Source organism: Toxorhynchites rutilus, chromosome 1 (genome assembly GCF_029784135.1).
Source record: "Toxorhynchites rutilus septentrionalis strain SRP chromosome 1, ASM2978413v1, whole genome shotgun sequence".
Taxonomy (NCBI): Eukaryota; Metazoa; Arthropoda; class Insecta; order Diptera; family Culicidae; genus Toxorhynchites; species Toxorhynchites rutilus.
Window position 1 is genome coordinate 176744483 of NC_073744.1, and position 15644 is coordinate 176760126.

Sequence of the window (15644 nt, forward strand, 5' to 3'; positions counted from 1 at the left end):
GAGCAATGAGCAACTAGCAACTGTCAACATGCAATAAGCAATATTATCACCAATGGATTTTTCCATTTAATCTTTGTTGATCTCGCACACCGACGCAATACGATATCGCTGTCGCCTTTACAGAGCAACACATGTCGCTAGCAACACGGCGTGTCGGTTGAATAGCAACTTATCGCTCATATTTTGACAAGTTTCGTACATTAAGGCGATTGTTTGCATAATGTCAGGGGTTTTTATTGCTCTGGTATGCGAAGAACAACAAAATATGTTTCCTGTTGCATATTGTGTACTGCAGTTTGCTAGTTGCTTATTGCTGCGGTGTGCGAGCCGCCTTAAAGACAATCGGCTAGACCTCGGATAACATTCAAACGAAGGCAAGTTTCTTTTATGTTCTACATGGAATAAGTCTCAGCCTGTTACTGCTTTTTTTCTTATGAAATTGTTGCTTCATTATCGCTCTACTTTATTCACATCTAGGTTTATTCACAATTGGGTATCATACTTGAATTCGAACGGTTTAAGCTTATCTTCTACGGCTTCTGTCGGTTCCTACAGTTCGCTCGTTTCGTATATCTCCATATATATCCCAAACACACCTACCTTGTTTTCGCTTTTTTCTACTGCAATCCCATTTGCAATCAATCCGTTTTTGTGACAAACACACACACTATATTTACAGGTGAAACAAAACCAAAACAAAAACCGCCAAATCATCAAAGAATCGACGGGAGAATTTTTGATAAGCTTCCTTCATCACACGCGCTATTGGCTACACTTGAAAAATACTAACAATAATCATTATTTAATCATAGATGTGTGTGTGGGTGTTTTACGCTGTAATAATCCTACGTGTGTAAGTTGCACAATCGCACTTACTAACTAATCAAACATTTACGCGCACGCGGGGGGCGTGCTGTCGGCTGAAATCGATGTTTTTCTTTATCTTAATGCGAACTTATCATCACTCCTGTAACACAATAACACCTGTTGAGGGGGGAGTTCGCACGCGTAGTTCGCGGACGCGCGTCGACATATTTTTCATTTGATGAAAACTTGGAAAAAAGAAGCTGCTAACCAATAAAAAGCTACTTAAAATAATCCTAAACAATTCTCATATTCTCAACAATTCGATGAGAGGTTTCTTTTTTGTTTGTTTTTACGAGTAATAACAGATAAACAAAAACTAAAGTATATAACAAGAACCAAATTTAGGAGAAGGTATGAAATGTACACATGAAATTTCGCGCGTTTGCTCTTAAATAAATAATCACATTTGTCTTTTTAATTTTAAATCGTTCCCACCGCTACTACTTACTAGTTTAGCTGCAGTATTTTTCTTTTGCATGTTGCCTCGCGATAAAGATTATCAGGAGGAATCCAACCAATTATAGTCGCCGTTCGCGATAAAAAATAATTCGATCCGTTATTATGAATGTAATTCTTTGTTTTAACATTTAGGAAGGCGCAAAGGTCTCGTCACATGAATACTGTATTGAATTGGACTTTGTTTTGATAGATCTCACTAATTTTTCACTTGCTTTGCCTTTTGTTTGTTTGTTCCCTCATTTAAGGCGTTTGGTATTAAGGCGAGTTGTGCAGGGTTTGAGTGTCTTTTTTTTTCACGTATATTTTCGATGGAAATTATTGCTGATCATTTCAGAACTTGATAAACTGGGCCGCCCGAAAAATTTGCGTTTACAAAAACGTTGGGAGATCATTGATTAGAGGTGACCACGCGGTGACAGAAAAAAAAAATATAAGACTACTTTTCACTCGTGGGTACAGAATAGCGAACCATTTACTGATGAAAGAGAGGTCGATTGTGTTTGAAATACAGACAACTTGAGAAACGGATTCAACGCCTATTGTTTCGAAGATGAAAACGTTCAAGTATTGACGTTTGTACCTTTAGGTGTTTTGGATCGCAAAAAGATTATTATTTAATTTTTTCCGGAATTTCCATTTGGATTTTTTACGAATTTGGTGTCCGACAAAGACGGGTGGGTAATGTCGGGGACATAACCGAAAGACGTAGGACTCCTTTTGGTCAGAACCATTTGAGGAGCACATATTGGACCAATTAAAACGAGGCACATACTACGTTTGAACAATGCTTGAAGTTTCACAATTATTCCATTGTTTATCCCAAGAATAATAAAATGTTTAAGAAATATTGCCTATCAATTGATGTAAACATCTTTGCTATCTATCATAAGTTGTAAGCGTTGCAAATCTTTCATTTTTCCCACTTGTTCGGTGCCTAGATTTTCATTTTACCCACTATATCTCCTGGTTAGACGTAGTCCTACGGCAATAAGCGGTTGTGGTATTCGATCTCTATGGGGATTTTTTGTAAAGGAATGATATCAGGGGAATTGCTTCCAATTTCAGAATCACCAGTCTTCAGAAAACAAACGCAGCGCTGCGCTTGAGTTTAATTTTCATCAGCGCGCGCTCAAAGAACACTCGTATTCTCTCTTGGTGCGAAGCGCACAAAACTCATAAGCACGACACCACAAAATGTACCCAGCGCAGAACTCAGATACTAAACATTTCTTCTCACTTGTGTGATGCGCGTCTCACTCTATATACACACACACATACACATCAAATTCTAGCGCCCGCTTTGTCTTCGTTCGTTCTAAGCAAAGCATGAAAACAACAGTGCGCCCCCATTTGAACCGTATACGCATGTGTGAAGAAAAATATCTCAACAGAGAGAGCAATCCAGATTCAAGCGCGCAGCACGGCGCAAATTTCAACGTAAAACTCAGCTTAAAACTGGGCTTGCGCCCACGGCGCTGACAACCAAACATTTCATCTGTGTTTCGGAGCGTGCTCATTCGCCAGAGCGCATGTGTGCGCAAGGAGTGGGTGCTCAACTGGGTACAAAACTCTTGTTGCGCATCAGCACCGAGTTGCTTTCTGAAGACTGGGAATCACAGTCATCCGCTGTTTTCTGAAACTTGTTCATTCTGACTACTCAGAAGCTACAGCGGTGATAATAACAGTAGCGCTTTCATGTTGAACCCTAAGCTGAGAGTATCGAGTGATGAGTCCAAATCGCGACGATAAACAAAACAAGATCGTGAGAAGATGGAGCTGCTGTATCGTTCGCGAGAATCGTGGAAGTGCGACGACCTAAAACCAGAATTATCAATACGTCGCGCCTGAATAAACTTCATACAATTCTCTTCGCAGTTAGTATGATTCATAGTTTATTTTTGTGCAGGGGTAAAAGATAAGATCGGAGCGATCCCGAGTAAATAAATTAATCTGTTGCTTTTACGATCGTATGAGTCTTAAGACGCGTCCACATTATGCCGAATGATGCAGATCGACCATAATTTGTTTATTTATTCCAATGCTTGAGAAATAGAATTTTCTTCGAAGCTTCATGGAGTATTTATATGTAGTTCATAAACAACCATTCGAGCAGATCAAAAATAACGTTTTCCACCACTCGAACATTACTGTGAAACAATATTTGAGGATCTTTTCTTCTAGAACCTCTAGAAATTACGGTTTTATTTTGATAAAACATGAAACATCTCCTATTCATTTGCCCGACAATGTCATCAATTTTAATGCATGAGGCTCACACGGTTTTTGTAGATCACTCCATCAAACCTAACTTCAATCCTCTGTTATTTTCCTTCTAACTCGAGTTTTGGCATTTCTGTAGTGTTTCTTGCGGCCATCTTCGCTGCTATCTTTTCCGCACTCATCAAAAATGTGAAATATAAAACCTTCGCCTGCCAATGGCGAATCTGTATATTAACATGTCCAAAAAGCCAGAGCAGAGGGTCCGAATCCCCCAAGGAGGACGTTTGTAATAGCTGTTATGCATCGCTATTACGTAAAGAAAGATAACTCTCCACCGTCGCAATTGTAGCTCAATACAGAGTACGCGCGATTGATGACGGAACATATCGCCGGAAATATTGGTTTTGGGAGAGTTCTCTCGGTTACCTTCTGAGGTTTCCAAAAGATAACCCTTCTCCTTTAAGTTTGGTATAATGGAATAATGGAATATATCGCCGTTACGATTGGATTTATAGTTCTTCCGGATATCTTTTCAGATTTCTCAAAGATAACTCCTCGTCGTCGCAAATGGAGCTCTATAATGTGCGTAAGGTATAAATAACATAAAATATCGTAAGTACACCTTGAATTGATCTAACGAAAAATGTCAAAAAACAAAATTGGTCAAAGAATAGCACGGATAATATTTTTGCGTTGTGAATTTATTTTACATAAAATTAGTAAAACTGAAGCACACATATAAAAACTGGATAAAACTGGACAATATTTTGAAAAACTGGAAGATTTTAGGGTTTAACTGTTTGACTGGATCGAGGAAAATTAACTGGAAGAATCCAGTTTAAACTGGAACATTGGCAACGCTGTGTATCGTTATGTGGACGCCTCATCGGGTGCACGAAGCCGAAATCCCATCGGATGCACGAAGCCGTCACGAACACACGAAGCACAATGTCATGAACGCTAATTTACTTCGCTTTGTTTTGGTTCGACTTTCTCGAACCGGACCCACTTGTTTCGGGTTGGGTTCGGTTTGATTCGAGTCGGTTTTCGGCACGTCGGCAAGCCCGGGCGGTACGTCCACATTTAGTCGGCTTTACCGGGCGGCCAAGGCCGTTTGGCGTAATGTGGACGCGTCTTTAGTTTTTCAGATAGGGACACATTTACGATAAGGTCAGAACGATCCCGAACAAATAAATTAATTTGTTGCTTTTACGATCGTATGACTCAAAGTTTATTTTTATGTAGAGATAGGGTCTAGGTTAAGAAAAGTTTATCTCGAATCCCTTTAGCTTGATTATACCTCAAGGAGGAGGTAATAGAACGTAAGGGTGGGTTTAGACTAGGGATATATTCATGTGAAGAAATATGATGAGATTTATAGAAATCGCATCAACCGTTTACACTAGCGTGAACTTCTATAATGAATATATTCATATTTTCGGTGAATTTATTCACCTAAAGTAGAACTGCATCCAACTTTAGTGATTTCTCACCAGTGAGAAATTCACAAGCGTTTACATATGCTGAATTTATTCAAGTTATATATACCTCGAATAAGTGTATCATATTTATTCTCACCCGTTTACACCTATTTTCACGTGAATAAATCCATCTATAGCTATAGATCTCCCTAATGTAAACCCGCCATAAGATAAGAAAAACATGAAATGATATATATGGAAAAGGAGAGAAGAATGAAGAAGTTTGTTGGTTTGTGTCGGGCATTTAGTCGGCAGTGAGTTAGTTAGTGTCGGCACGGTCGAGACACGGGAAGAAGCCGGTCGTGTGCTTATTTAAAGAAATAGAAATCGGAGTAGTGAAACCAAAGAAGACGGAAAACAACGCAGCACGGTCTTCTATATGAGAGTCTATCAAATGAATGGTTTTGCTTTAAGTTGAGTACGCTTTAGTGGGAGAATTGCACATGATGGATTGTTAAACTTTGCGTAGCAAAGTGGACTTTTGTTTTCAAGTGATTTGGAATGTGATTTATCCTTCCAAAAACTCTGAAGACTCGGTACAATGCCAGCAATGGGAAGTTTTCTTGACTGATCGGGAACTGAACCCAACGTGTATCCCAATCAAACTTTAGATCCCACATTAAATGTATTCCGTGCAGGAGACCCTATTGCACACACTTCTTTGAAGTACCAGTACCAATTCTTCTACAGTGGCGGCAAAGCAGCGGAACAGGTCGTCGGTTTCGTGGTGCTGGGAAAACAGAAAACAAGAGTCATCCGGTGGAGGCCCGTAGATGACCGTATATGCGGGTTGAGAATTAAGGGCAAATTCTTCAACTACAGTTAAATTAACACCTACGCACCGGCAACAACAAATCTGATGACGTCAAAGATGATTTCTACGAAAAACTAGAACGAACCTATGGCGAGTGCCCAAAGCACGACGTAAAAGCCGTCATCGAAGATACAAACGAAAGGTTGGGAGGGAGGAATTTTTCCGTCCGGTCATTGGAAGGCACAGCCTTCACTCGTCAACCAATGAAAACGGCCTGAGGCTGATAAACTTTGCCGCGGCCAGAGGAATGGCCATATGTAGCTCCTATTTTCCACGTTTAAATATTCGGATACCTGGGTGCCTGGAGGCAACCAAATGGAAAGCCTGCTCTCAGATCGATCACGTACTGATGAACGGTCGGCACTTGAAAGCAGATGGCGTAGCAGAAGAATACGCCTGAGAGCTGGATGAACGGATCGCAGAACAGCAGGAGGAACAAGATATAAATGGGCTGTGGAGTACTATTCACGGTGCCATTGAAACGACTGCGAGAGAGGTGTTAGGTACGTACGCGGGGAAGACAGCGTAACGACTGGTTTGATGCCGAGTGCCAGAGAGCGACAGACGAGAAGACAGGGAGCGACAGAGAGAGATGCAGGGAGGCAAGAGCTGCCGAAAATGGAGTCCACCGTCAGAAGAAGCGCGTACGAGAAGCAGGTGCTCGCCAGCACAGAAGACAACTTTGCTAGAAACGACGTGCGGAGCTTCTATACAACAGTCAACAGTCAGAAGCAGGAATTTTCCTGCGCCGGTGATGTGTAATGATAAGGACGGCAGCCTGCTTACTGAGAATCCGTGGTTGCAGTCAGGTGGACGGAGCACTTTCAGGCGCTATTGAGGACCAAGATGAGCAAAACAGGAACAGAATGAGGATGAGGATTATGAATGACAAACAAGCTGTGGCGTTACCAACATAGGAGGAGGTTAAAAAGGCGATTAGTGAGTAGGTAACGGCAAGTCCGCTGGGAAAGATGGTATCCCGACCGAAATTCGAAAAGCGGGAAGCTAGCGGCTGTACGATGCGATACACCAGATCATACTGAGGATCTGGGCGGATGAGCAAATGCCGAACGACTATATTCCCAATCTACAAGGACTATCGACTCGATTGTAGCAACTATCGAGGCATTACGTTGCTCAACTCCGCATACAAAGTGCTCTCCCGTATCCTGTTCCTCAGATTGAGACCGCTAACGGAATCCTTCGTCGGCGAATACCTTCATCTGGTTTTCGACAGGGGCGTTCCACGACGGATCAAATGTTCACCCTACGACAGATCCTTGACAAGTGCCGTGAGTATAACTTGCAGACTCACCGTCTGTTAGTAGATTTCAAGGCGGCATACGACTCAGTGAAAAGAAACGAGCTGTGGCAGATTATGCAGGAACACGGTTTCCCGACGAAACTAATTAAGCTGAGTCGTATGACACTGGAAGGATCGGAGTCATGCGTGCGGATAGCTGGCGAGACATCAGCCGCGTTCGCAACGTTAGATGGACTGAAGCAGGGGGATGCGCTCTCCAACTTACTGTTTAACATAGTCCTTGAATCAGCAACGAACGAAGAGCGAACGTGCAAAGAAACGGTACGATCATCACGAAAACGTACGTACATCACGAAAGTACGTCGTAGCTGGCAGGGAGCGTGGAGGTTCCGGTGGTATTGGTGCTGAAGTGGAGATTGATGGGGAACGGTTTGAAGTGGTTGATGAATCCGTGTATCTTGGTACGCTTGTGACATGTGACAACGATATGAGTCGTGAAGTGAAACTTACAAAACAAGTGCTGTATAGGACGCTGATCCCCCCGGCGGGCCTTTATGGACATGAAGCATGGACGCTGAAGGAAGCCGACCGACGAGTGCTCGAAGTTTTTGAGCGTAAAGTTCTGCGATCGATACTTGGCGGTAAATTGGAAGATGGTGTGTGGCGCAGGCGCATGAATTACGAGTACACCAGGTACACCAGATATACAAACACGCTGATATAGTGAAGGTAACACGGCGTGGCAGGCTGCAGTGGGCTGGACATCTAGCAGAGCAGCAGAGAACCAGGGAGTGGCCGTCGACTTCGTGGTAGGCCTCGCACACGGTGGATGTGCGCGGTGGAAGAGGATGCACGATCTGCTGGTGTACGAGGTGACTGGAGAACGGCTGCCCAAGACAGACGAAGCTGGACATCTCTAATTCGTTAGGTCCTAGACCGGTGAACGGTCGGTTGGCCAACAAATTTTTCGAATGTATTTCGACCAATGTCGACCTCTATATTAAACTAGATTTTTTTTGTCTATTGGACGGGTAGTCTAAAAATGGCTTTGTCGGTTTACCGGGCGCAAAATTTCACAATAGTAGAGTAACTAATTACAAAAAGTTTGACGCAAACCTATGACAGCTACGAAAATTTTAGTAGCGAAAGTGACAGCACGATACAAGTCCTGTACAAAACCAAAGATCATAATATACGAAACAAAATTACGCATTGCGTCCACATACATGATCCTCTCGGGTGCAAAACTTATCAAATTACAGAAACAATAGACACTCATTCTGATTCAACGATTCAGAACGCAATGAAAATCAGCATCTGATTTTCTTTCCATTCGCTTTTCTCTCAAACGCACACACAAACACTAATCCCTTTATCCCGAAACCCTCACTTCTCTTCGCCCCCACAAACGCCCTGCTGCACTACAGCGGTGCACCCTCCCGCCAGCCCTCTTCCACCGGAACCATGTTGTTGCTGCTGCTGTTGACACTGCATTCCATTGTGACCGTGATTGTTCACAATCTTGTTCGAGCAGTAATCGTGTGTTCCCCCAACCGTGTGTCTCCTCCTGATGGATCTGCTGCCCACCTGCCTTCGATGTCTTCCCCCTCCGCCTCCTCCGCCGTTCGGTTGAGGATTCACCGGTGTCGGCGTCAATATGATCTGTGGTCCCTGTTGCTGCTGGTGCTGCTGCTGCTGGGATGTGTGATGTTGATGATGTTCGGCGCCGCAGCAGACACCCTCACCCGACACCGGTGCGGTCTGGCTGACATCATGAATTTGTCTCCTCCGGTTGATGTTCTTGTCCGTTTTCTCGTCCTTCGTCAGCGAAAGACGCGACCGCACATTCAAGCTGTTGTGAACGCTCACGCTGTTGTTATTGTTCTGCTGGTTGTGCATATTGTTATTGTTGTTATTGTTATTGCAGCACTGGGCCGACGGTATCGCCCCACTATTGGCCACCGTGTGCCCACAGCAGCACTCCAGGTTCTTGTGGTTCTTGTAGTTCAACGAGAGCGACCGGTTCAGGTTGAACTTCCGCTCGAGGTTGTTCGCCTTGCGCTCCAGATTCGTCAGTATGCGGTTCATCTTCTTCAGCACTTCCGTGTCGATGCGATACGTCGCAGCGGTCAGCTTCTCCCGCGGATTGCTCGTCGTCGAAGTGTCCGTATCATCGGAACTCAAGGAGATATTGTTCACCTTGTCCTCCTCGTCATCGCCATCCTCCTCTTCGTTTACGAGCGTCACACAGCTGTCGTTTGTTGTGTTACCGCTCGAGTTCGCTGTCACCGTAGTCGTCATCATCCCGCCACCACCGCTGCTACTGTCGATGGATTTATCCGAGTGGGCGGACTTCACCGAACCATTCAGAACGCCGGCGCCGTTGCCACCGGTAGGGCTACTGCCAACGCTGCTCGTGTTGTTGTTGAACAGGCTGCTGTTGCTGTTGCTGAGATCCGAGGATTTTGGAAAGTTTCCTGGATGGTGGACAGTAGATACAGATTAGTACAAAGGTTTATTTAAAGATTGATTGTTCTTGGAAATTCTTTTTGACGTAAAACTACGCCTTTTATTAAGGGTGCCAAATCAGAAAACAGGTCATTTCAGGACAGGACATATATTTCTGATTTCTGTCTGTCTGTCTGTCTGATTCTTATGGTCTCGGAAACTACTGAACCGATCGACATGAAAATTGGTGTGTAGGGGTTTTTGGGATCGGGGACGGTTCTTATGATAGGCCATACAAATGAAACACTAATTTCTGCATTACTCGAGAATTTATTAAACAAATGTAACCAAATTTGGCATGTGCATGTGATGACAGAGTTCCAGAACTTTTTCTTTGTTTCGGACTCTGTTGACTCAAACTGACATCAAACAAACAAACAAACATTGAAAAGTACGCTACGTAATCCAATTCTGTAGCTTTCATTTCAAATATGAGAAAATTTAGTACAGGATATAGTAGTGGAACATCTAAATTAGTGGATTAAAATAACTTTTAAAAGTTTTGACGTGGGACTACGTCTAACCGGAATATATGGAGGGTAAAATGAAAACCTAAACACAGAACATGCAGGAAAAAATGAAAGATTTCGAATGCTTATAGCTCGAGCATTTCGTACTGGATAGGAGAGATGTTTGCATCAATTGATAGGGAATATTTCTACGCATCTATCGCAACTAACAAAATGTTGTTTTTCATTAGATAAACGATTAAATAACTGTAAAATATTAGGCGTTATCTAAACGCCCCAACTGCATCGTTTTGATTGGCCCGATTTACGGTTTCCCTAACACAGCCATCAAAACCAAGCAGCCTTGGGGAAATCGGCATTGCAAATACATGAAAGTAGGGGGACTTTTGTTCTCATCGAAAAATGTTCCCTAACACAGACTTTAAAACCAAGCAGCGAAATCGGCATTGCAAACACACGAAAAGTTAGAGGCGAATGAACTGAAAAGTTTAAACCTTCTTGAAGCCAAAAAGAAGAAGAAGAAGAACACACGAAAGAGCCTAGAGGCGAGTGAACTGAAAAGTTTAAACCCTCTTAAAACCAAAAAGAAGAAAAAGAACACACGAAAGTAGGGGGAGCTTTTGTTCCCACCGAAATGTGTTCCCTAATAGAGATTTCTAAACCAAGGTGCCTGGAGAAATCGGTATTTCAAATTCATGCAAGTCGGGGGTATTTTTGTTCCGACTGGAATGTGTTTCCCTAACACAGACTTCAAATCCATGAAGCGTGGGGAAATCGGCATTGCGAATTCATACAAATCGGGGGTATTTTTGTTCCGATTGAAATGTGTTTCCCTAACACAGACTTCAAAACCGAGGTTTCTGGGGAAATCGGCTCTGCAAATAAATGCAAACTGCGAGTACTTTTGCCCTCGCTTGCCTTCTGCAGACTGGAATATGTCTGTCCTAACATGATCTTCTAAACTTAGGAACCTGGGAAAATCGTGCAGACACTAGAAGCGAATGAACTTCCCAGTTTCAAGCAAATTCGAGATTCGAGAAGTATGTACTTTTGGGATGTAAACTTCAGAGGGAAATGTAAAATAAAATAATCGTTTGATAATTTTTTTTGTCTTTATTGGAAAGATTTTCAGCCTTAGGCTGGTTCATCAAACGTTTGATAATTCTTCCGTACATATATTTTGTTCTAGTCATCATACCAAACGTAAAAGGTCCGTCATTAAATTTACTTGTAACGAAGAACAATCAATCACAATAAATGAATTGACTTTACACGGCATTTGTTCATTTTTTTCACTCACAGAGCAAATATATTGAACTCAATTGAATTTGGAAACTGTTTCATTCAATCAATAATTTAATCAATACAAACGAATGATTGCATGTAGTTCCACGTCAACCTTGCGGTTATATCATAGATATAACCCACCCATTTTTTTTAGTTTGTAATTATTAATGTTATCCCAAAAATTTATACTAAACTTGATTGTTGCTATCAATTAAATTAAAGCTCTCTAACCCCTCTACAATTTGTTCTTTGACGCCCAACTTCTATCTCTCTTAGTTTCGCTGCAATATCGATGTAAACAATTCCTGATGAAAATTCAATCAAAATCTTCAAAAAACGCGATTTTTAACCCACTGTACTTATAAAATCCACTTAAATGTTGAAATGTTTAATGTTGAAAGGTTAATTTTGACGTAGGACTACGTCTAACCGGAAGATATAGGGGGTGAAATGGAAATCTAGGCACTGAACAAGTAGGAAAAAATGCAAGATTTGGAACGCTTATAACTCGAGCATTTCTCAATAGATCGCAAAGGTTTTTGCATCAATTGATAGGAAATATATCTACGCATCTATCATACCGAATAACATTTCATTTTTCTTGAGATAAATAATTGAATAATTGTGAAATATCAAGCATTGTCAAAATGCACTATGTGCACTATGTGTTTTTGATTGGTCCATTTTGTGCTCCTCAAATCGTACCGACCAAAACGGGCAACCAGAGCAGCAGCGAAATAGAATGAAGCACGATTGGAAAGGAAAAAGAAAAAATATGAACGAAACATTGGTCGCAGTCTCACACATGCGTAATTCTCGAGCCAGCCAGTCAGCTTAAAAATCCCCGCTCCGCTGCCGTAACGATCATTCTCATTCAAACCGTACACCACATCGGTTCGCATCACAACACTTCAACAAACCAATCCAATCAGTCATGTCTGGACATGGTAAAGGAGGAAAAGTGAAGGGAAAGGCGAAGTGATCGAGTTAGCTGGCAAAGCTGCTCGCGACGATAAGAAAACCCGCATTCGGAACAGAACACATTCGGTTCGGTGGACATCAAGACAACAGGCAGTTGCAGCGAGTGGCGAGTGGCAAACGCAATCGCAAAACGGCTTCAGGTAGCAGAAGAAAAAAGTTTGTTCTATATACAAACTGCTTTGATGGCAAATCCAGAACAAGGCGGCATCGAGGGCATTCGAAATGTTTTTTTTCAAAACCACGAGTACTAAGTTTTCTAAATTGGAACCATTCCATAAAACAAGGCGCTTTTCAGGGCCATTAAACCTCCCAAAAAAGAGTTTAGCAAATACAGTTCAATGCTTTCTAAAACAATATCCAAAATAATAATAAAACACAAATTGATTTTTTCATAATTTGTTTGCCAGGATATGATGAGTATGTGAATTTGGCAGTTGTTCTGAGCTTATTGATTTTCACCAATTCTTAAATTGCTTCTAGATTGAAAGTACAGTAATTTACACTTATCTCGACATTTAGCTAATTGGACGGACCTGTAATGCGACATATTTAGTTGGACATTTTTGTAAACATAGAGTTCGGGGTCCAAATTATGACCCCACATTGAAAGTCGACACTGTACCACTGTCATCGCAAATGTTCAATTACAGGTTAAAATTACCTCCAATCCGATGCTGAGTAGTGGTAATGCGACGTGCCATTGAATGTAATTTATTGTAAAATATGTCACAAGCTGGATGGGAAGAAATTTTCCAACTGTGAAAGCTGTGGCGAGTGGCAAATGCAATCGCTAAACAGAAAGGTTTAGCCGAACAAGAAGAGGGTATCGAGTGATAACAAAACAATAAACTCTTTAGATTGAAAATAATTTTGTGATCCTGAAAAGGACCCTTTTTAGCCTGCATGTGAATCCAACGAGCGAACAAATCGTAATGAATGTATTTTTTTGCCATCGCTCCCTTTTAACGCTCATTCGTTCGCCTCGTTGGACTCGCCCCTCTGGCTGAGTCTGCCGATTTGTCTCTATCCTGTGAGTGTGTACCGCTTGAGTATAAAACACGCGGACCCCAAAAAAATATCTTATTTTCTTTCAAACCGTAAACCCGTGTGGTTGTACGGCATCGGCATCGTGGACGTAACAAAGGAGGACAAGTTAAAGGAAAGGCAAAGTCTCACTCGAACCGTGCAGGTCTCCAGTTCCCTGTTGGTCGCATTCACTGATTGCTCCGCAAGGGTAACTAGGCCGAACGGATTGGTGCCGGAGCACCAGTATACCTAACAGCGATTATAGAGTTTCGGCCGTCGGAGTGCTCGAGTTGGCTTGCAGCTGCTCACGACAATCAGAAAACCCGCATCAAAAACAGAGCAGCTTCGGTTCGGCGCTCATCGAGGCAACAATTAGTTTCAGTGAGTGGCAAAGTGTTTCTCCGGCACGTCGCATTAAATGTAATTTACTGAACAACATGTCACAAGCTGGATGGGACGAAATTTTCCAACTGTGAAAGCTGTGGCGAGTGGCAAACGCAATAGCTAAACAGGAAGGTTTAACCGAACAAGATGGGAATATCAAGTGATAACAAAAACACAACACCAAAGGTTCTTTTCAGAACCATCAACATATTCATAAAGAGTAAACAGTAAACTAATCCATTTTTCAGGTAGATAGGTAGGTATCCACGTAGGAGAAGAAAATAAAACAATATATTTAAAATATATATTTAACAAAAGCTGTCCCCTTTGTATAGTCCTACGTCACTCCGGTTATGTCCCCGACATTACCCACCCGTTTTTTTTCTTGAGATTATTGATATTTGAATTAAAATTTTTTTAATGTATACAATCGAGTCCTAAATTTTACATAATCGAATCAGATATAATCGAGTTTGTATATAACCGAGTCCGATCTGCATGAGGAACTAGGTTAACAAAGAAAATATTGGTTAAGTATGTTATTCAAACTAAATTGTAACGATCACGCAGGAACTGTTCAATCACAAAGAAATGTTCGAATAGTTTCACAGGAACATTTTCAGTTGATTTCAATATTCCGGACATATTCTTCAGGTTTGTTATAACGTTCGAAGATGTAACTTTGACACAATCATCTGAACCTTCCTGAATATTCTCCATCTCAATAGAACTACTATCCTTAGCGTTTTTCTCAGCTTTTTCAACACTTTCAAGTATATCGATATCTGGCATCAGATCACAGCAAATCACGTTTTGGTCTAATTATTAAAAGACATTGAGCAATCGAACGGTATTGTACTGTCGACATCAGCATGCTCACGACGCATTTAATCATGCCAGCGGAATATCACCATCATCATTGAAGGAAAATTTGGCTTCCTGAAGCAATTTTAAATAGTCTCAGATTTAACCTTATTGATTATAGAGGGTGAAAGTATTTCGATTGCATCCAATACCGGTATATCTGAAGGGTCCTAGAGTGCATTAAAATACAGTAAGAATGTTGAATAACATGAAGGTGGAAAAGGACAAATATCCTCCATTTCTTGCAATCTTCGTTTAACTAGTCGAACTAATTAATAGAAGATGGCGAAAGTACTGATTCAGGTTCTTGATTATGTCGAAGTCCAGCTGCTGAGCTACGAAGTTAAAGATTTGTGGAAAAATTGTACACTAATCGATTTGAGCTTTGGTCGGAGAGATTTTGGGTGCGCTGTATAGTTTTCAACAAACATGACCACCTTTGAAAAGAAATTTATATAAGTATGATACATTACCGTAACACATAATTCCAAAAATAATACCTTTCCATTTCCATTGGAAAATTTTTCGTCGAATTGCATGATCCATTCCTCAAAAAGCATTAAGGCCATCCAGACCTTGGTGTTGCTTTCGCTGGTAATGACTTCATCTTATTGAAACATAGTGGGTTTTTACTCTTTCCATTGATCAGCAACGGCAGTTTATCGCTCCCGTCAATTCCCAGTTTCTGGACAAATTCGCAAACCATATTCCGAAGAATAGAGCCTGAGAGAGGTAAATTATTCTCTCTGGCTTGATAAGACAAAAATCCATTGACCGCTCCAGCTTTTCGATTCCGACCAACCTTATATGCTTTTGGTATAGATTCAATTTTCCATTCTGATTCCATTTTTACTTTAGTTTGAATAGTGTTGATACCGTACTTTGTGCAGTACTGAAATTATTTGCAGCTTCAGACCCCTTCGATGATGCTCGAACGTTGCGCAATGGTTAGCGTTTTGATTATTCGCTTGAAAGGTTTCACGTGGTTTTCCATACTTGAAAAGAAATTGTTTGACGAC

At 41.5% G+C, this 15644-nt stretch overlaps 1 protein-coding gene across 4 annotated transcripts in view; it reads right to left on the reverse strand.

The window, feature by feature from the left end:
* Positions 1 to 428: 428 nt before the first annotated feature.
* The window catches only part of LOC129762815 (uncharacterized), a 469094-nt gene continuing 453878 nt past the window's right edge, over positions 429 to 15644 (reverse strand). For all 4 annotated transcript variants that reach the window (XM_055761388.1, XM_055761379.1, XM_055761363.1 and 1 more), the window contains one exon: positions 429 to 9582. In XM_055761388.1, coding sequence (XP_055617363.1) covers positions 8492 to 9582 — 1091 coding nt within the window. In that variant the 3' untranslated portion in view covers positions 429 to 8491. The remainder of the gene's footprint in view (positions 9583 to 15644) is intronic.